General features: G+C 33.9%; 1 protein-coding gene and 1 long non-coding RNA gene across 3 annotated transcripts in view; one reads left to right on the top strand and one right to left on the bottom strand.

The window, feature by feature from the left end:
• LOC145692988 (uncharacterized) overlaps positions 1-18,575 on the top strand; it is a 59,854-nt gene extending 41,279 nt beyond the window's left edge. For both annotated transcript variants that reach the window (XM_081768616.1, XM_081768618.1), the window contains 3 exons: positions 4,395-4,573; positions 8,290-8,404; positions 15,379-18,575. In XM_081768616.1, coding sequence (XP_081624742.1) covers positions 4,395-4,573; positions 8,290-8,404; positions 15,379-16,664 — 1,580 coding nt within the window. In that variant the 3' untranslated portion in view covers positions 16,665-18,575. The remainder of the gene's footprint in view (positions 1-4,394; positions 4,574-8,289; positions 8,405-15,378) is intronic.
• The window catches only part of LOC145692989 (uncharacterized), a 28,489-nt gene continuing 8,646 nt past the window's right edge, over positions 1,926-21,768 (bottom strand). Inside the window, exon 2 of the long non-coding RNA XR_014132677.1 lies at positions 1,926-2,105. This is a non-coding gene — a long non-coding RNA (uncharacterized LOC145692989). The remainder of the gene's footprint in view (positions 2,106-21,768) is intronic.

The raw sequence follows: 21,768 nt of genomic DNA, 5'->3' as shown, positions 1-21,768 counted from the left end.
TTTTTCACTGTTGTGGTGGCATGGATTTACAATAATATTATACGATCAAGTATGTTATTGTCTCTGCTTATCCCTAAAACACTTAAGCGATGCAAGGCTAATTTCTGATTATTGTTTGAAATTAAATTGTTTTCACATTCTTTAGATATTAACACCTGCATAATTGCAAATAAATGTTTGCATACTCTTACAATAAAATCTGACTGTACCGACGATTTGCTTCGATTTATGTTAGTGTTTTTATTCATCTTTTGATTCCTCTTTATGTAACAAAATATCATTACACGCATCACAGTTAAGTTTGTGTGCTGTCTTGAAACACATATTACAGCACGTACAGAAATGCATAATCATCAAATGTAACACTGCTCAAATAGTCTTTGTTTAGAATCTCAAGAAACAACCTATTAATATAATCTTTACTGTTTACAAATTCGTAATGATCATCTAATATTGCGCTTGAGAATAGAATGCTTTAGAAATTGGAAACTCGTTACATATTCTTCTTCCTTAATTGTTTCAGAGTAATTACGTTTATACCCAGGCATAATACATTTATCTGGCATTCTGTCCTCTAATTCCCATAAATGTGACACTTTACAGCATCTAAATACCAACGCCTTTTACTGACAAGTTGCGATTTTCACCATTTACAGAAAGGCAAATGTACCAGCCGATAGGACGTTCGCGCTGCGTTGCCAAGTTTCTATGGCGGGGCCTTAGACCCGTAGTAAGACATTTTCTTCTTGGAGACTCGATTGACCCCCCCTTCCTCCCAGAATAGGATTTATTTAAAAATAAATCTTATCCCAACAATTTTCACCTTTGTATTATAAATGTTAAATAAAATCTATTGACTTCGAACGACCGCCCCCCAAACTCTCAGCCTGGATCCGTCCCTGCTACCACCAGACTTATATTTGTTCTTTGCGAGTTTATGTTTTGTGAATAACTTCTTTCTTCCACGCGTCTGTATCTTCCTCACCCTATTAACTGAGTCAAGCGCTGCTAAGCGGAGAAATTCGTAACTATTACAGAAGCTGACCAGTTGCGGAAAAAATGCAACCGTAAGGGACCAATACGGAAAGATAGGAGCGTTGCAAGAATAAATCCACTTCCCTATGTTAAGAGATAGGAGCTCGCTGCCATATGCTCAATGTTACTGCTTCCAGTGGCAATGTTCGCTGCCACTGGAAAGGTAAATCTCTCTCTTTCTTTCCGTTTTTTAATTGACTTTTTTCAGAAATGCATCAATACTGTTTTGCGCTCAAGAGCAAAGGTTTATTTTTTTACTGATACACTACTTTAACACTTAAAAATATTTTTAGTATTTAAAAAAAATATCCGGTTGCACAACCATGCAACATATAGTACCAGCCGCCACTGGTGTTTAGGCCTTTCTGAGTTCTAGTGCTCCTTCCCTCTCCTTTGTTGTTCATGATTGGGATAGCATACTTAAAATCGTGACTTTTAAGATTTGTTCTTTCTGAAAAAAAAAAAAGAGGGGGACAAATTGTCTAGGACTGGCCCTGACCATATATACTAGTTGCTCCCCCAACCCTTCATTTCACTACAAGCTAGTTGGTCTCAGGCAGACAGGCAGCACACTTAGTGATATCCGTAAACAATTAGGAATTAGGATTCCACATAAACTGAGACGTTCTCCTAAGAATACTCATTGAAGGTGATAAGATATTGCATACATACATAAGGGAGTTCAGGTTTAGAGAATTTAAATGAGACACTCGGCAGACTAGCATAATTTGACAATCCACTTAGAATATGCCGCATTTCATGCCAATAAGAAACAATCTTTAGCTTTTCAAAATAATTAAGTTTCTTTTATTTATTTAAATTTAATCCAGTTTTATTTTTTTTACATTTAACATTTAACAGGAACAAGAATTAGGTACATCAACTTCCACTTGAATGCCATATTTTTTATGGTTGAAAAAATGTAAAATTCCATACAAGAAATATGGTTTAAACGACGGTATGTGATTATGTAACTAGAAACCAAGAAACGTGACTCTTATTTTTTTAAAAAGGACATGTTACCATGTTACGTCCCGTTCTCATTTTTCTCAGGGTACTGGACGTCTTTTCTGAAAAAGAAGATAATTCCGTTAAAAGCAGAACATTTGGTCATCCTAACATATATACGGCGATGTAAAATTCCGTTTATAATGCTAGAGGGAAGAATCTACTTATGAAACCAAACAAAAAAGTTTGTTACATTTTGTTAAATTTGGCATCATTTTCAAGTTACAAGCTGCCACAAATCGCGGCAAAACGACCTGTGACACCTCATTACGGACAAAAAAAGTGCAACAACAAGCGTCCCAAGCAGTTTAAAGAAAGTAACGCCTGAATGATACAATGGTGTCAGAAGCAGGGCGGTAGAGACGCGACGTAATGAATTCCTCAAAGGGGGTACTGATATGGACAGACTGACATGCGGAAAATGGATTCCTTTAAGAAATTCCTTGCGCCGAGTCCCTACCGCCCTGCTTCTGACAAGGAGAAAGCAGACTTTGGTAAATGAACTTCGGGACCATTTTTTGGAAGGTAATAGTGCACATTTAAAGTGTTCATATTCAAACTGAGAGGGCGCAATGGTCTAATATAGCAGAGAAAAAGCGTCTTGAAGTTTTCGACTCGCCGCATACGTCGTACGTTGCGCTAATTTATCAAGTGTCGGCGTGGCAGAATCAGTGGCATCTGTGACTCACGTGCCAAGGGTCCTGGGTTCTATTCCCCTGAAGTCGCTTTTTTGTTGTTTTTTGCTTGAACCAATAAAGTAGCCACTTGTAGCTACAAGTAAAATGTTAATTCACCATATGTTTATAACGAATTAAAAGAATAGAAATATTCAAATCAGTTGTAAAATCTTTCAATTTTCCATGTTAACAACCAGCGAAATGTAATCTATTTCGTAAATATTTTGATATCACGAGTTATATTATGGTTACCACAGTAGTTATGTAAAAAATGTTCTTGATGTTTTTTATCTACATCTGTTGACGGTGTGTGTATTACAAGCACTGACGCAAATGGCACGGCGGGATGAGGGGGACATGTCCCTACAATCTTGAAACTGAGCGACTGTCCTAATAATCGAATTTGAAGTGTGCGTTTTGGGGAGAAATGTGATGATTTGTGTCCAATTACCACAAAGGAAAATGATATGAAATTAATATCCCCCAGAATAAGCCTCAAATCTGCTCGCCTCTCAATTTTAAAGAGAACTCTGCTCCCATGAACCTCCACAGTACTGAATTTCAACATCATAAATATTTTGAACATCGCTGTAAAAAATATATGGGAACGGTCTTACTCGACCTTCCCCCAGTGTTGGAAAAGATTTTCGCCGCTTATTGCAAGGGGAATAAGGGGAAAATCTCCTTTGGTTTTAGTAACATCCAGTATTACCAAAGGGGATTTCCTTCTCATCCCTCTTGTAATTCTCACACTGTCAACACATGTAGACACGAAGCGTCAAGAACATTTTTTACACATCGATTGTGGTAACCATATTATAACTCGTGATATCAATATATTTACGAAATAAATTACAGTTCGTTGCTAGTTAAGTGGAACATTGAGATTTTACAACTGATTTGAATATTTCTATTCTTTTAATTCATTATAAACATATTGTGAATTAACATTTTACTTGTAGCTACAAGTGAGTACTTTTATTGGTTCAAGCAAAATACGAATAAGCTGACTCCAGCAAGAATCGAACCCGGGACCCTTGACACGTGAGTTACTGATGCTACTGATCCTGCCACGCCGTCACTTGGTAAGCTTGCGCAACGTACGACATATAGAACGAGTCGAAAACTTTAAGACGCTTTCTCTCTGCTATATTAGACCATTGCGCTCTCCCAGTTTGTAATATGAACACTTTAAATGTGCACTATCACTTGCAAAAAATGGCCTCGAAGTTCATTTACCAAAGTATGGTTTCTCCTTGTAAGATCATTGTGTCATTCAGGCATTATTTTCTCTAAACTGCTTGGGATTGCTTGGTATTGCACATTTCATTTGTCCGCAATGAGATGTCATGCGTCATTTTGCTTCCATTTGCGACAGCTTGTTGCTCGGAAATGACACCGAATTTAACAAAATGTCACATAAACTTTTTTGTTTCTTTTCATGTGCAGGTTATTCTCTCAAACGATGTAAATGGAATTTTGCACCACCCTATATAAATATTTTATCACTTTTAACGATCACTAACAACAGACAAAATCAAATCAGAAGCTAATACAAAAAGTAGTGTACATGCACAATAGAATATACATACACAAAGTATCAGTTTCCAGCTATATCTTCTTCTTACCTGTTTCAAAACAATGCTATTTATTTTCTACTCTTTGTTTGGTCAGAAAAGAAACCCATACCTCCATCCAAAGCAGCGAAACTAGAAAATCTAAAGCGACCAGCAAGAAAACGACCAGACTGGGGACAAATGATGAAAGAAGTAGAAGCAGGAATACGTTTACGTCATGTCGAGTGCAATGATCGCAGCAAACCTCTTCTACCAAAGGTTAAAGCAAAAGGACAGGTAGGTAGAGAGGCATATTTGTTTCTATTTAAAAATTTTACAGTATAGATGCAATTTTTGATCTTCTGCTTATATAAAATATCAACGACTGATTTTCAAATATTTATTAAAAAAAAAAAAAACATGGTAGAAAAAGCACCGTGTGCGTATATTTTCTGAAGGTTCTCCTGTTTATTTCCATTTTCTTCGTTCTTTCACTGTCCCGCTTACCATCTGAGGATATGCATGGGACGTTAAACACACACATACAAATTAAAATATAGCTAAACAAAATAAAAATATGAAGTTCTAATTTGAGTCATAGAATGCTAACCTAGTGGTAACTACAATAGTGCTAAATTATCATTTTAATTTTAAATTCATTAGTACGTTATTCTGCATAATATTATGTAAAAATATACTAAAATGTGTCTAAGTTAACTACAGCATTTCTTTAGTGAATGAATTAAAACACTTTTATTACATTAAATTTTATGTAATAGCATAAATGCATTCAAGACAGCCAGCCATTTTATACATTTTAAGCTATTGGGGGTATCATAATGCAGTTTTTAACATAAAATGGAACAATTTCATCATATTTCATTTTACGAAGGTTAATGTATCATCGACCATCAAAAGATCCTTATAGGTTAACTTTCCATTAGTTTTTCTACCATTTTATGCAATTCGCATAAGGAATTGAATACCATAAACAAAGGAAAATTGCTAAAGGGGCAAACAATTTAGAGATATCCTTCAGAATACAGTGAAACCCATTGTAACGTGAATGTTGGATAACATGCTTTTCATCCGTTTTATAATATTACCAAGATGCAATTAAACTTAACCCTTTTAGGATTTCCACCTTTTTGAGGTAAATTTTAGACTTTCACTCTAACAGATACTGCTTCTTTACTATTTATCGTAGAATTATAGTCTGTACCTCGTTTTTTTTTTTTTTTTTTTTACGATATAAATACTTCAAAAATGTACTGCGTCATTCCTATTTGACGTAGAGCCATGGTTCAGACGCCATTTTCTTCCGTATAACAAGCCCTTTCCAATTGTACCACTCATATGTCCCTATCGTACACCTGAACCAGAAAACTAGGGAAAAACCAGGAAGTTGTTTTTTTTTTTAATTCCACCAAAACACTTTGTCCCTCTGGTCCAGGCCTGAGTTGACGTAAGAATCTGAATTTCTTTTTAAAAATACATTGTTATGCACATAATACGCATACAAAATTTTAATCTTGTATCTTGAAAACAAAGGGCGGAAAAAATGTTGAAAGTCTCAATTTAAGCTCTCCCTATATATACACACACACACACACACACATATATATATATATATATATATATATATATATATATATATATATATATATATATATATATATATATATATATATATATATATACTGTACATTATAAAAATGTACTGCGTCATTACTATTTGGCCTAAAGTCACGGTTCAAACGTTATTTTCTTTAGTATAATAATCCCTTTTCACCGGTATCACTCATATGTCCGTATCGTATAACCTGAACCGGAAAAATTGAGAGAAACCGGGATTTTTTCTGAAAAAATCACCCTCTCGGAACACTTGCACCCCTCGGGCCCGGCCCCGGTTTTACGTAGGAATCTCAGAAAAATTTGAGAAATACCCGAAGGTACACACAATCTGTATGCAAAGTTTCAATCTAATATCGTGAAAACTAAAGGTATGAAAATTTTTGAAATTTGCCTTAAGAAAAAATAAAAAAAAGTCACGCCCCTTCGCCCTCACTTGGCACAGCCAAGTTAACCATCCGGTTACAAAACGCATCTGGGATGTTCTTTGGTTCATCCTTGACGTGACTAATAAAAAAACTCGGCTTAAATACCTGTTATAAAACCTAAATAAGCGGTCAAAGACAATATTACGCCATGGTAAAGAAAAGTTACCAAAACTCCTAGAAAGGACAGTCAAAATAACGTCAGTTAAAATAAATTTTCACAATTTTATTTACTTGACATTCCTACACTATGCTATAACGACTTGCAATTGAACATGCTATACACGCATTCTAAAATTTTACTGAAAAATCACTTAGAAAGTCTGACGAACTTGATGAGAGCGTTTCTTTAAGGCATAGTGCTTAATGGTGGGAAGATGCAACAAATGAACCTGCTTATGGTCTGACTTGTCAAAACTTGTTTTCTGCGTAACTCCGGTAACTTTCACCTCTGTTGGCAAAACATCTGGATCATCAGTGTCACTTTCACAGTCAATTATTTTTTTTTTATCTTTTTTTCTATTGTACACTGTTAAAAATGAGATGTTGAAACAATACAAAATTACTACTACTTTAGTGTGTTACTTGTGTGTTAATTCAACGCCAAGCACATCGCCTTCAGAGCATATCAGAAATATCTCGTTACTGGCTGTGAGTATTTGCATTGTTTTTTATTGTTTGGTATGAGCAAATATATTTCGCATTTATGGCAAGTAACTAATAACATTCTATGTTTTCTGTAATCGGTCACAATAATATTGTTGTAAACCTGTGAATGGTCTGACAACAGTTACATAGGCAACAGTTCTGCCATCTTCTGTTCATACGTGCTAAGACACAAGAATAACAGATAAAGAAAATAGATGGAAGCACTATTGTCTGTGTAACTGTTGCCAGACCATTCACAGGTTTACAACAATATTATTGCGACCGGTTACAGAAAACATAGAATGTTATTAGTTACTTGCCATAAATGCGAAATATATTTCGTAAAGCTTTGCTCATACCAAACAATAAAAAACAATGCAAATACTCACAGCCAGTAACGAGATATTTCTGATATGCTCTGAGGGCGATGTGCTTGGCGTTGAATTGACACACAAGTAACACGCTAAAGTAGTAGTCATTTTGTGTTGTTTCAACACCTCATTTTTTGCTGTGTATAATTTTTATCTTAACACTTGAAGTCATTTTGACTCGACTGATACCTAGAGGAACATAATCACAACTAGAACATTTAGAAACTTCAGAGAGACCAGTTTTCAGAGATATGATGATAGTAAATTCTTAATACGTACGTAATTCTTAATACAACAATTCTCAGTGTCAAAGATATTGCACTCTCGAACCAGGCTACATGCATAAAAGAAGTAGAAGTTCGTGCTTCGGGATACCACGATATTACCAATTACACCATGTTCTAAGGCACAATATAACGAGTTTCTACTGTATTTTTTAAAGTTGATTTAGAAGTAAAGAAAGAATTCAAAGAAATGTAATTTAATTTGTTCATAAGAGAATTTATGGAGTTTATATTAACTGGCATTTCATTTGAGTAAATAATGGGTGTTAGGTAACAAATGGTTTTCACCTTCTGATATGAAGGTTATATTCATCAACTATGACATATATACTGTAAATAATTTTGATGCAAACAGAATTATAAACATGTTTCTTCACTATTAGTCCTACACTTACATGTATGTATTTTTAGTTTCTTTGCATCAAATATGCAAGTAGCTTTTAGAGTTTATCCACTTCATTATAAAGTCACTATACCACAAAAGACCCCATTATATATCTATCTATCTATCTATCTATCTATCTATCTATCTATCTATCTATATATATATATATATATATATATATATATATATATATATATATATATATATGATAGATAAGTAAAATTGTGTATTGGTTCATTCTCATACCATTTTCCACTATTTATTACAGTTTGTATACGAGTCAGAGAAGCCGAATCTTCACAGTCAACTCCTGAATCAGATTCAACAAGGCATAAGATTAAAGAAAGTGAAATGCAACGATAGGAGCACTCCTTTCTTAGATGGTAATTCTCATATGTTGTATGTTATTTATTCGCATGATAGATGAATCTCATTACAGTACTAATAAAAAATATATATTTTATCTATTTTCTATATATAGTCATTTTCTGATAAAATTTAGTCTGTTGGTAGATTTATCAAAAAGAAAGTGTCACAAGTACGTTCGTAAATTTAAATAACAAGGGAGTATCCTGTCACATGATAGACAAAGCCAAGGATCAAACCTATTCTTAAAATATTTAATTCATATAATATTAAAAATATCGCTATTTCTGCTTTGATTCCTATCAATAGATGAAAGGACAAACATTGTTTTATAAGACTCCCCATACTGTGCATAGCATTTTGGTTTAGAAGTCTATTAGAAGCAATTCTCTGCGACAAAGATCTTTTCTAGTTTTCTTGCTACTACTGAATTTGAAACTGTGTTTCTTACTTGTCAAACTTCAATTATAGACTGGAATAGTAGAAATGTCCTTCTGTTACCATGGTGATTGCCATGTTTTCTTCTATACAGGCGCTCTGCTTGCTATTGCTTTCTACTTACATACCCCCTTTTACTGGGATAATTAATCGCTATTTTTCACCTGTTGGAAATTTCGAAAAGGTACTAGTTTTTCCCCTTTCACTGTAATGCTTTCTGGACCAAAAACGATTTATTCAGAGAACAATATCGCTACAAATTATTTCACGCAATGGTTTGATGAATTGGCCTCCAAGATCATGTATCATTATGGATTATTATTATTATTATTATTATTATTATTATTATTATTATTATTATTTTAAGGGAATAGGTAAAGTCTCTGGTTTATGCTGATAAACAGCAAAAATTGATGTTTTGGAAGCCAACATAACTCTTGTTATTAACGAAATGCGTCCCGAGATACTTGAAAACTGGTTCGAAATTTCACTGATCGAATCCAGTTCATCAATGTTAGTCACGGTGAACATATGCAGGAAATTATCTTCAAAATGTAAATGGCGGAAAGTTACCAAATAAAAATACAATTGGAGTCAAACTTAATTTTTAATGTATTTTATTTCAATTTAAAATTCTATCACTCTAAAAAAAACATTATTTTAGTTCTTATAATAGCGTTGATTTTTTCCTAAAAGGAGAAATAACATTTTGGATATTTGAAATAAACTTGAGACAGATTACATTTGATGAGAAAACGTGGCAAATGGGCGGTGAAAACCCATTTAAGTTACGCTAAAGTAACAAGAATGGATGTTTATCGTATCACCTCACTCTTACTGGCAGTTTCCCGGGCTCTTCTTTCAATCCCAAAGAAGTGTTGTTTTAAATCAGAAGGACACGTTCCTTGAATTCAAGAGTTGTTGGCCGATTTCCTGTAAATTGTAGTTCAAGTGAAAGCTCTTATTTCTCCTTGTTGTTTTCCATTGCCAAAAAAGAGTGCACTGGCATAGATAAATTCTAGCCCTGATTTTCTTCTTACGGATTTAGACGTTAGAATATCACCAATGCAAATTTAAAAGTACACAGTTGAAGAAATTAATTTAGAATGTATTGGATTAGAAGTAAAATTCAAGCTAGGATAGAACTAATGTAATAAGAAAGTAATTATGAAAATGAAAATTAAATTAATTTCTTCTTCTTCTTCTTCTTCTTCTTATTATTATTATTATTATTATTATTATTATTATTATTATTATTATTATTATTATTATTATTAGTAGTAGTAGTAGTAGTAGTAGTAGTAGTAGTAGTAGTAGTAGTAGTAGTAGTAGTAGTAGTAGTAGTAGTATTATTACTACTATTGTTATTATTATTTTGTTAATTTCTTAAAATCAATCACAAGTGTACTCGTAGAACTTAGGTATATATTGCACACGATCTATTAAACTCATCTGTTTTGGACCAAATTTAGTATGCTAATACATTTTAACGAGTTTTTAGGCATATTAAATATTAGGATGTGCAGGCTTTTGTTTCCGGGTTACAGGTGATCAAAGTTGTAGTTTGCACTTGGGTAAATTGTTCCCAAAAAATCTAATTGCTTTTTTTTAAGATCATGATATCTGATCATTGGAACTTTTGAAAGTATTAATAGACCAGAAACAATACAGAAATATTTTAGTTAGAATTGGGCCTACTTTATTATGTCTCGCTACCAATACTTTTTCCCACTAAACTTTAATTCTCAATTGTTTCTCCCAGGTTCTCGTATTTCTTTTTCTTTTCTTTTTTTTTTTTTAACAGTATAGTTTAGAAATCGAGAGGTTGTTCACAGAAGTGTATATCTAAGACATGGATCGAAGGCATTCATTCTCGATATTGGATACTCGTATTTTTTTGCGGATACATGTTTAAACCTATTGCACTTCTTTATGAGTCAAGTGATTGCTTACATACAAACATTTCTAGATTTATTCGAAAGCTGCTAATGTAGGTTGATTTACAGTAGCGACGAACCCTGATTATTGGGTTGCGGTGGCTCCGTGGTAGAGCGCTCAACACTAAGGCTTGGAGTCCTTGGTTCGATTCCAATTCATGCCAAGTGAACTTTATGGTGGACAAACACCAAACACTACATATTACATCCAAACATCAGTTGAATAAGTTAAATCTTATGTTCTATCCCCCAACAAACATCCTCGAAAAGCTCCTGAATTTTCCCTAAGTAATCTAGTTGTATTAATTGACACCCACCTCTAAATATTTTATGTGATTGATACCATAGTATCATATGAATAACATACTGGGTGGTCCATTTTAATCTTTCCACGGAAATATCTCGAAAACGGTTTAACATAAATGAACCTAACAAAATCTAAAAATGGAAATGCCATAGAGCACATCGAATGGTGTTGTCCCGGTGTCCCCCAGGGCCGCTCTTCAGGAGGACCTAGGGTCCAACTTTAAAATTTTAAAAGGAAATGTGGGTTCAGTGGTACCTCGTTCGATAGATCTTTAAAAACTAAAAAGCGTAGTGCTAAAAGATTTTTCATATCGGTCACCGTATTCAAAATGGCCGCCAAGACATCTTGCCTGTATCAGATAAAAACGTCCAGTATCACTAACATCGAAACGGTTGAACATAAATGAACCAAACAAAAACTCAAATAGAAAAGACCATGAAGCACATCGAATGCTATTGTCGCGGTGCCCTCCAGGGCCGTCATTCATGAGAGCCCAAGGCCCAACTTTAAAATTTTAAATGGAAACATGGGGCGAGTGATACCTCGTTCGATAGACCTTTAAAAACTAAAAAGCGCTGCGGTAAAAGATTTTCCTTATCGGTCACAGTATTCAAAATGGCCGCCAAAATGGCCTGTATCAGATAAAACGTCCAGTGCCTTTAATATGATAAATGGACCGAACAAAAACTCAAATAGGAAAGGTCATGGGGCACATCGAATGGTATTGTCGCACTACCCCCGGGGGGTCCAGAGCCAAATTCAAAATTTTAAATTAAAACATGGGGTGAGTGATACCTATTTCACATTGCAAAACTTGCAATGTTCGCCAATTTTGTTTTGCATTTCAGTTGATTGATTTGTGCATGAAATCATTGTACGCAATAAAAATGGAAGGTACCATTTAACACGAATTTTACCCACTTTTTCTCATTACAGAGACATCTGTCTCTTATAAAAACACATTTCAGATAGTTTTGTTTCTTAGATTAAATTTCCAAAAACTAAGGTTCTTATTTGCAATTTCATCATTCCTTCCCACTTCAGAGGAGGGAGGTTGCAGTGATAATTTTCTAGGAATTAGATTTCCCTCTTTGCATTAAGTTACTTTTATTTTAATCATCTTTTTCTCTGCTGCGTCGCTCTCGAGCCGTGGAGTATATAAATACCCTCTGTGGTTTCCTATACGAGTTTTATTCTGTTCATTTATCTCCAATCGTTTTCATATTAGTGGTATTGGACGTTTTATCTGACATAGGAACCATGCCTTGGCGGCCAATTTTAAAATGGTGATCCATATGAAAAATGTTTTGCCACAACGCTGTTTAGTGTTTAAAGAAATATCACTAGACCCATGTTTCCATTTAAAATTTCAAAGTTGGGCCCTGGGCCCCCATAAAAGGCGGCCCTGGGCTCAACACAACATCATCATTAGACGTACCCCATACCATTTTCCTGTTTCACTTTTTATTATGTTCATTTATCTCCAACCGTTTTCTCACTAATGGTACTGGACGTTTTATTTGATATAGGCACCATGTCTTCGCAGCCATTTTGAATACGGTAATATATGATTTTTTGCCACAAAGCTTTGTACTTTTTAAAGATCTATCGAACAACGTATCACTAGCCCCTGTTTTCATTTAAAATTTTGAAGTTGGCCCTGGGCCCTCATGAAGAGTGTCTCTGGGTGCACCACGATAACACCATTCAATATGCCCCATGGCATTTCCTATTTGAGTTCTTGTTCGGTTCATTTATGTTGAAAAGTTTTCGAGATATTTTCGTGAAAAGATTAAAATGGGCCACCCTGTATACACCTCTTACAGATTTATCTTAGAATTACATAGAAATAACATACAAAAATTTTGTTTTTTTTCTAAAAAATGAAATGAAATCTTTAAGTTTAACGTCCCACTGGTATGCCGGTTAGGCTAAAGGAGACGGTGATAATGAGAAATGAGTGAAATGGTGCAATGAAGAAAGTGGGAGGAAACGGGAGAACCCCGAGAAAACCCATGAGCACTTGGTTTTTCTGGTTATAGTTACAAATTTTATTATTGATCAAGGCTTATAAATACATACATTGTTATAGTGAAAAATTTGGGGAAGATTTTGTTGCAGAGCTGAAACAACACAAGCATTAAAAAAAAATAAACATCGATACAACATATATTTTTAACTCTACTCGGTGAGATTCACATATAAAATGGGAACAAGGCAGGTTAATGTAATTTAATTATTGTCAGGATATAACTAATTTTATTGATATTTACTTTTTTACACAGAAACAAAAGTCAGGTTTACTGTTGAACACTATTCTATGCATGGGCGCCCAAAGGGGGCCAGGGTGGGGCCCGCAACCCCCTGGCTCACGAAAATGTATACGCAATATAGCAAATCACGTATATTAAGCACCAGAAATACCAAACGTAATGTAGAAACCATGGAGATGGCCCACCTAGAAAATTTTCTTCGGGCACCCCTGATTCTATACCTAGTTAATTAGACCAGAAATTACATTCAGTAAATAATTTCGGTTAGTATCTACTGTGGCGATAAACTCACATGTCTATGGTTTAATAGGGTATTGGCTACTCCAGCCACAGCTTGGAATAGGGTATTTCTGTGATTTAATGATTTACATATAACTGGTATAGTAGATGTTAGCCTGAGTATGTTAAGAATAACGCATTAATACTTATGTTTCTTATGCCAATATACTCTAACTTTTCTACGAGAAACAGCTAAAGTGAAACTTCAATTATCCGGACTAATGAGTTCTGGACACAATTCAAATATGCAGAAACACGGACAATGGGAGGTCATTAAAAAAATAAGATATAATATTTTTAAAAAATTATAACATCGTTTTTGTTTAATAAAAATATAGAATTAATGCAAGTTGAAAATAAGATCAAATTTACTACATAGAGAAAATTTCAAGTAAATATAAATTTTAACTGGTTTAAATAAGAACTTTAAGAAAATAATACTTTTACGAACGAATACATAGAATTCACATTTCCTAAGTTTGTCTTTATCTTTTTTATTTCCTAATATATATCCAGATCAGAGGTTTCCAGAGGGATACAAAAATATTTAAACTAATTGTTTAATAATATTTAAACAATATTTAAACTATTTGATTTTTCGTCTACAATTTCATCTGAAACTTAGAGTAGCCTAATACATTGCAATTACTTCATACCTTGTCTAATGGAGGTGATTATAATTATTCGTGAAGGATAGAGTTTGATTTGGGGGAAGGTATAAATTAATCACTTCGAATATTTTTTTTTCTAATTCTGGGTTCCAAAGCACTGTCAAGTCCTGGTCAATTTTCTTTAAAATAATAATAAACCATTCACTGTTAACTACTTACTGTGAAATTTCCGTTAATCAGTAGGAGCAACAGTCTGCATGGCGAGACAGAAGTATTCAATGAAAATTTAATATGAAAATATGAAATTTAAGGGGAATATGAAAATTTAATAAAAATAATATGATTATTCGAGGTGGAAATATTGTGATTTCATATTCCCCTTTTGTGAATAGTAGAAACTATTCATTGGTATTATGCGAATTACTGAGGATTAAGTGGAGCCCCTATAATAAGTAGGTCTACTGGATGACCAACATAAATTTTCCATTTGTCATTGTCAGCATCATGTACAATTTGGGGAGGGGGAAATATTTAACCTAATTTATTTTTTCATCTAAAAGTAATTTGTTTTTTCCATTTAATTCTAAGAGCAATTAGTTGCAAACAGTTCATACTCTCTCTTCTCCTCCTAGGCATGATTAAAGAATTCCGAGGATGGTAGTGATTCATTTGTAGTGAACATGGTTGGTAATTTTTATTTTAGGTTTTCGAATCACAAAGATTTGGTTAATTCTACTAAAAGCTCCAAGATATTCTCCAGTACTTTATTCGAGGAGAAAAATTTATTGGATAATTAGAATGCTTTTTATTCATTATGGATTGCGGAGAGAAGATATTAACACTAAAGAAGAGAAATGCATTGATAACCCTTAAAGGTAGCCATTACTTAACTTGGAGGGGCTTATCAGAAAAAAAGAGGGGGTGTCACAGGCAATAGAGGGCAAGGTATCACTGATCCGGATGACTGGAGTTCAGATAATTGGAGTTTTACTACGTTTCTGTTGAATTTCTACGATTTAGTTGAAAATAATTTCATTATGGGAATACACAGAGCTGAATTCTATTTTATATAGTTCCATGCACAATATGTAACATTTAATCTTTACTCTTACATATATAAAATTCTTTTGTCTGCATTTATTTCAGGTTTAAAGAAGTCTAAGTCTTTTAGAAGGCAACTAACAATTGAAGAACAACTGCAGAAAGCAGAGGAGGAAGAAATAATACCAGATGAATTAGATGAACTGGATGACATAGACGCATTACGAGATGATTTGCAATCAACAAAACAAATGTTAGCCTTGGAGTTGAAGAACAAAGAAAATCTGGAAAAGGAGAACAGAAGCCTTCAAGTGAAGATAATTAGCTTAGAGGAAGAGTTGGAAAAACTGAAGAAAAGTCAGAAAAACATTGAAAAGCTACAAGCAGAACTTGCAAATCGTGGACTTGCTAAGTCACCAAGTCGATTGACACAACCGGAGGGAAAACTTGAAGGGAAACAGCGAAACAAATCAAACACAAAATGTACAGATTTAGTAGAAGAAGAAATAAATTCATTAAGGGGGCAAGTTGAACTTGCCAGAAAGACTGCAGACGACTATGAAAAGAAATACAAAGAATCTAGTCAAGAACTTGTTAAAACAAGGGCCAACTTAGAAGATGCTTTGCATAAAAATATGGTTCTGGAAAAGAAATTCAAGCATTTACAAGAAAGGAAAGCAGATAATTCTTCACAATCTAACCTTAGTAATAACAAACAACCTCCTGCACGTAAAGAATTGAATAAGAAAGCAAAAGAAGAAGAGGAAGAAGACGAAGAAGAGGATGAAGAAGAGGAATCAGAAGAAGAATCTGAATCTGAAAGCGAAGAGGAAAATGCAGAAGAACTGCAAGCTAAGAGAATGGAAAGGGAACTTAAAATGGTGATCTCTAGATTGAAATCCGTAAAGGATAAAGAAACTATTGCAAAGAATGAGAGAAAGGCTCTGAAAGAACAAATGAATAAACTACAGAAATCATTAAAAGAAGAAAGAAAGAAACACAAGGTATTACAGAAGGAAGTTGACAAAATGGCTAACGTATTTAAAGACGTTGAAGAAGATGATGAAGAAGAAAAGGACGAAGACGAAGAAGAGGAAGAAGAAGAGGAAAGCGAAGAAAGTGAGGAAGAAGAAGAGGAGGAAGAAGAAGAAGAAAGTGAAGAATCAGAGAGTGAAAGCGAGGAAGATAATCCAAGTAATCCACATGAGTTAAGGATGAAAAAGTTACAAGACAGAATTAAAAGCCATGAAAATGCATTTAACGCTCTTAAGAAGGGAAATTATCTTTTAAAGGCAAATATAGATAGATTAAAAGATGATCTGGAGAAGCAAAAAGAAAGTTATATTGCCCTACAAGAAGATCTTAATTCGGTCCTTGCAGAGCTTGGTTGAATTTTCCAGTGAAATGTACAAAATTACAAGTGTTATCAATGTGCGTAAGGCTTTTATATGAGTGTCCGTAGATTATCATTATAACTTCGAAAATTCGATAAATAGCTTTTCATTTTTTGAGATATTTTGATGCAGTTCTCTCTACATTGAAAAAAAAAATACAAATAAGACTTCAAGCTCTTACAGAACTATAGATAGCTCCCTCGTTGTCAAGCGGTTAGCGTACACACCGTTGGCGTGAGAGACCCGGATTCGATTCTCGGCAGAAGCTCGTGTGGTTCGGATCCCACATTAAACTGTAGGCCCAAGTCTTACATAGCTTCGCTGCTGAACGGAACGCTAAAATCAAATCAAATAAAAACCTTTTAAAAACCATAGATTCAGATTTATGAAAACGTTATTAGTTACATAAGAGATGAAGTTGTACAAAAGATATGTTCATCCTAACATATCTTTATTAATTGCAACTATAGCTTAAGTTTTCGATCCTTTTTACCTTTGTTATCTCCTATTTCAGTTTGGTATATGCTATTTTTATACAGGAAGAAGTCCAAGCGTGTAATGTCGAGAGCTAAGAAATTTGTTCATGCAATATATGGTTCACAGATAAATCGTTCAGAAATTCATCAATTCTGAAGCTCCAATGAAATATTACACTAAATTGTTTAATAATAACCAATAGTTAGCGGTATTCTACCTGTAATACTATATATTTCCGCAATATAAATAAATATTCAGAGAAGAAATATACCACACGTTTGTAAAATAGACGTAATAGCAACTAGATCAGAAATAGTATTTTTTTCTTTTAATGTAGATTATCTTCATGGAAAAGTTTCAAAAATTATTTGGGGGGATGTTTGAAGATGTAGTGATAATTTGTGGACACACTATATATATAGTGTACAGTACACAACTCGACTGCTTATTTTATATTTTATTCTACCCGACATCGATTCAAACATTAAGAAAAAGTAACAGCTTTGAATGTACTTTCTATCCAAGCGATTAGCAGTCGAGAGTACGGATTATTATGTTTTGCTGAAACATTCTTCTGAAAATAACAAAATACTTTTGTTGATTTTTCTTTGGTATAGATGAAGATGTAGAAATAATGTATGAATAAGGGAGTTGTTAAGCCTAACACGAATTTTGAATATGCTTTTTATTCTCTTTTTTATATCTATAGATCGGCAGCTTAAACTGTGATATTCTTTAATTTAAAATGTTAAGAATTTTTTGTACTTACTACTATCGGTGTAAAACCCAATACAAACTTCATTATATTATATTTTTTTCTGTTAAATAGAATTTGGTTTAAAATTGACTATTTAACCATTTAGTTCTTGAGTCAAAATATTTACATGCTCAATGTGTGCATTATATAATTACATTGGCCTATTAATATATATATATAATTTTTCACTATAGTGAAAAATCTTTAAAATACATCAGATGTATTTATTTTAAAGTTACTGCTCAAAATAATGTTTTTATATCTATTATTTTTTTATTAAATGAAATGTACAATAATAGATTCTGAGCTTGTAAATTAATCACTCTTCCATTGTAAATAATAATGGCTAAATTGTCATTATCATGTCAGTATAGCCATGTAAAATAAAACAAGTCTTTTTGTTATTACTTTTGTTATATTCTAAATTAAATAGATCCAGAGTCTATTGCATTTCTTGTTACTTGGTTTTAAGATTCGTTAGAGTATTTAATACTTTTACAGATCCATGTTCATTGAACATTAAACGAGATTGAATCACATATTTTCAAGAGAATATATATATACATATAGCCATTTCTATGAAAGTTAATTAAAGTGTATACAACTTGTGAAAAATGTATATTTTTCTTTAAACAATGTTTTCACTTGAAGCGTGCATTCGAAATAAAATCAGTTCTGATTTATGTTTTGATGTAGTTTATTTCTAAGTGTGAAGTTTGTCCACTGTTTTAGAATATTAAGTTCCGTAGCTTTCTCGTTGAGAAATTACCTGCTCTTTCACACATTTTCTACTTCTTGATTTTAGACACCGAAAAATTATGCAAAACATTTTACAGTACTGTAAAGCTCATTTTTGTCAAGACATCAGTGTTTCTTTTCAATTCCGCAAAACCATACTTGAGCGCGAAACACATTACTTAATTGTGTTAATCTTTAAATTCAGATTTGCAATTATTTAATGTTTTATATGGTGATCTCAGCCCTAAAATGGATTTGCGCAGTTATTTAATGTATAGTAGTGATAATCTCAGCTATAACGATAATAGTTTTGTGCATTCAAAAGTATTTACGCTGCAATAAAATGGATAACATATTAGTTTTGAGGCACTCAACTTATGAATAAATAAAAGAAACTAGCTCCAACACAATCCTCCAGACTTGCCTTAATAATCTTGAACTGTTGTTTTAGAGGACAGCGTGAGAAACCAACACGAAAAGGTAATCTTCTGAAAGATTATACTATATAGACTAAAGAATAGGCGAGAAGTAATAATTCGGCCCATTGTCATCTAGGGTATATTGTAATTTGGGACAATATGTGCATATGGGAAAAAATGCGCAGCACTATGTTTAATCCTTAATTGGCAACATTCGTCAATATGTTGAGTATGTTATGAGAAAATGCTTAGTAGAGAAGCAATTGCACAGAAGAAATCAAATTGTGATGATAAATAGAACAAAAAATACCGTTTTTGTATTTCAGAAGGATTTGATGAAAAGGTTAGATATGTACAAATGATCATTTATCACATCCATAGGCATGGATATCAAGTATCAAGCCTGGTGTGTAATGTGCTGCAGTTCCCATTTAGGATTTAGGATTTAGATTTCTGGGCTATCGGCATCTATGGCCATTTAGCCCGTCACGTTTGAGGGATGAGTCCCTAGGCGAGCACACTATCCGGGGAAAGAGAAGGAAGAATGGATGGGGAAAGAAAGGAAGCGGCCTGGGACCTATAAGTTAGGTACCACCCCAGCATTTGCCTGGTATGAATGAGGAAAACCCAGGAAAACCTCATTCAGGGTGGCTGACCTGAAAAAGCGTTTTACACTTTTTCGACCGAGTGCTCCCAGCGGGAATCGAAACCGGGACCGCTCGTACCGAAGGCGAGAGCGTTAGCGACTAGGCTACACGGGGCCACTGCTGCAGTTCCCATGACACTGTTAAGAGCACTGGGTCAGTGTTGCCAAACACAATTTTTTTGTCTGTTTTGGATTAAAATGTACACATCCATATACGGGAAAATGCAAATGGGCAAATTATCCCAAGAATATGACGATTTTCAAGTTTGCGCCGTTAAAGACCATTCCAGTCGTGCTTGACTGACCCAAACAACTATTGTGGTGTTCACCATGCCTACTAGTTCGACCTAGACTCTTCTCATTTAAGTGACTAAGTTAGATGTGTGAAAAAAGCCATGAAGAATATGATGCAAGATGTTAAAAAAAAAAAAAGAAAGAAAATGTTTTGTTTGCAGCACATGTTAAATACGCTATGTACGTGCAAACTAAGAATAATATGTCGACTTCTATCATGAACACACTTGACATTGTTTCAACATCTGTGTTTCTGACATAGATAAGTATTTTTATAACACATGTGAACTAACGTAAATTAAATTTTCATGTAACTATATGACAATTTTCCAATTATTTTCGAAACAAAAAATCATGTATTTCTAGATAATAGTCTCATTATCATATCAATATTAGTGTGTATAGGTATGATTTTTTAAAATTATCTATGTATAAATACTTACGCTATGACACCCACACATTGATGTTTGTGATTACAATTAAATATTGTAATTATATATTAGTTTATTTATAAATATTCTCAGTCATACACATGCATTTATTTACCGTATATATGCATATTGCCCCAATATTAGGGTAAAACGCGCATTTTGAAAATTTCGCTTAAAACCATTTTATTTACTGTACATTGCAAGTACTTTGAAACTGCTTACAAATTATGATAAAGAAAGAATCTAACTATACCGTGAATAATTTCCATGTAGATTATTCGTATTGTCTTGTAGTTATATTAATTGACTCCTTAACGTGAACATATTGCAACCAAACTAAATATGTATATGCTACTAGACCAGCAGTACCCAATCCAAAGTTTGTGTGCTACTACCGGCAGAAGGAGAGCTCCTAAATGTCATATCAAAAGCCTTCTCAATTATTTGATTTGGGAAAAATTGGGTAGTTTAGGTGATGCCACCAAAACGTCGCAAGACTAAATCTACAAACAAATATATATATATATATTTACTTGCATTAACCGTTTACCTGTCAATGTTCCCAATTGGGAACATGCTTTTAGAAATCCTGTTGAGGGGTTATAAACTAACGATATGGACGAGAGTTGGCCTTTCATGATGGAGGAAAAGGGCCGGTTCTAGATACTTCTTAAGTGTAAGCAAATAATATTTAGGCGCCCCCACCTAAGTGATAATAGAAAAACAGAAAATTTTAATGGATAAAAATTCTTCAAATAATTGTTACAGTTGCAAATTTCTTAAATATATGTAGTCTCCCTGTGAACATTAACGAAAAATGATGAAATTATAACTAGTTGACTGTGGATGAATACTGAACAAAGTTCCAATTTTAATAATTAACAGCATTTTTATTAAATAAACACAAGACACAACTAAGATATACAGATGGTGATCAGAAAAATGGAAACGCCTGAAGGAAATTGCAACTTACCAGATTAATATGGTGTCGGGCCACCTTTCGCCTTCAGAACAGCCTTGATGTGACGTGGGATGGAGGCATAGAGGTCGTGAATGGTAACAAGTGGAATTTTACACCATTCCTCGTGCAGGACATCGGCCAGTTCTGTGAGAGAGGATGGAGGTGGAAATCGTCGCCGGAGTCGTGTTTCCAAGACGGACCACAGATGTTCAATTATGTTGAGATCTGGGGATTGGGCGGGCCAGGGGAGGTGTTGAACTTCATCCCGATGTTCCTCAAACCACGCTGCAACAACGCCAGCTGTGTGAATGGGTGCATTATCATCCTGGAAGATAGCGTCATTGTCCGGGAACAACATCCGGACCATAGGATGCAAGT

The sequence above is a fragment of the Thermobia domestica genome, chromosome 8 (genome assembly GCF_964235325.1).
Source record: "Thermobia domestica chromosome 8, izTheDome1.hap1.1, whole genome shotgun sequence".
NCBI classification, from domain to species: domain Eukaryota; kingdom Metazoa; phylum Arthropoda; class Insecta; order Zygentoma; family Lepismatidae; genus Thermobia; species Thermobia domestica.
This window is presented reverse-complemented; position numbering and strand designations above follow the sequence as displayed.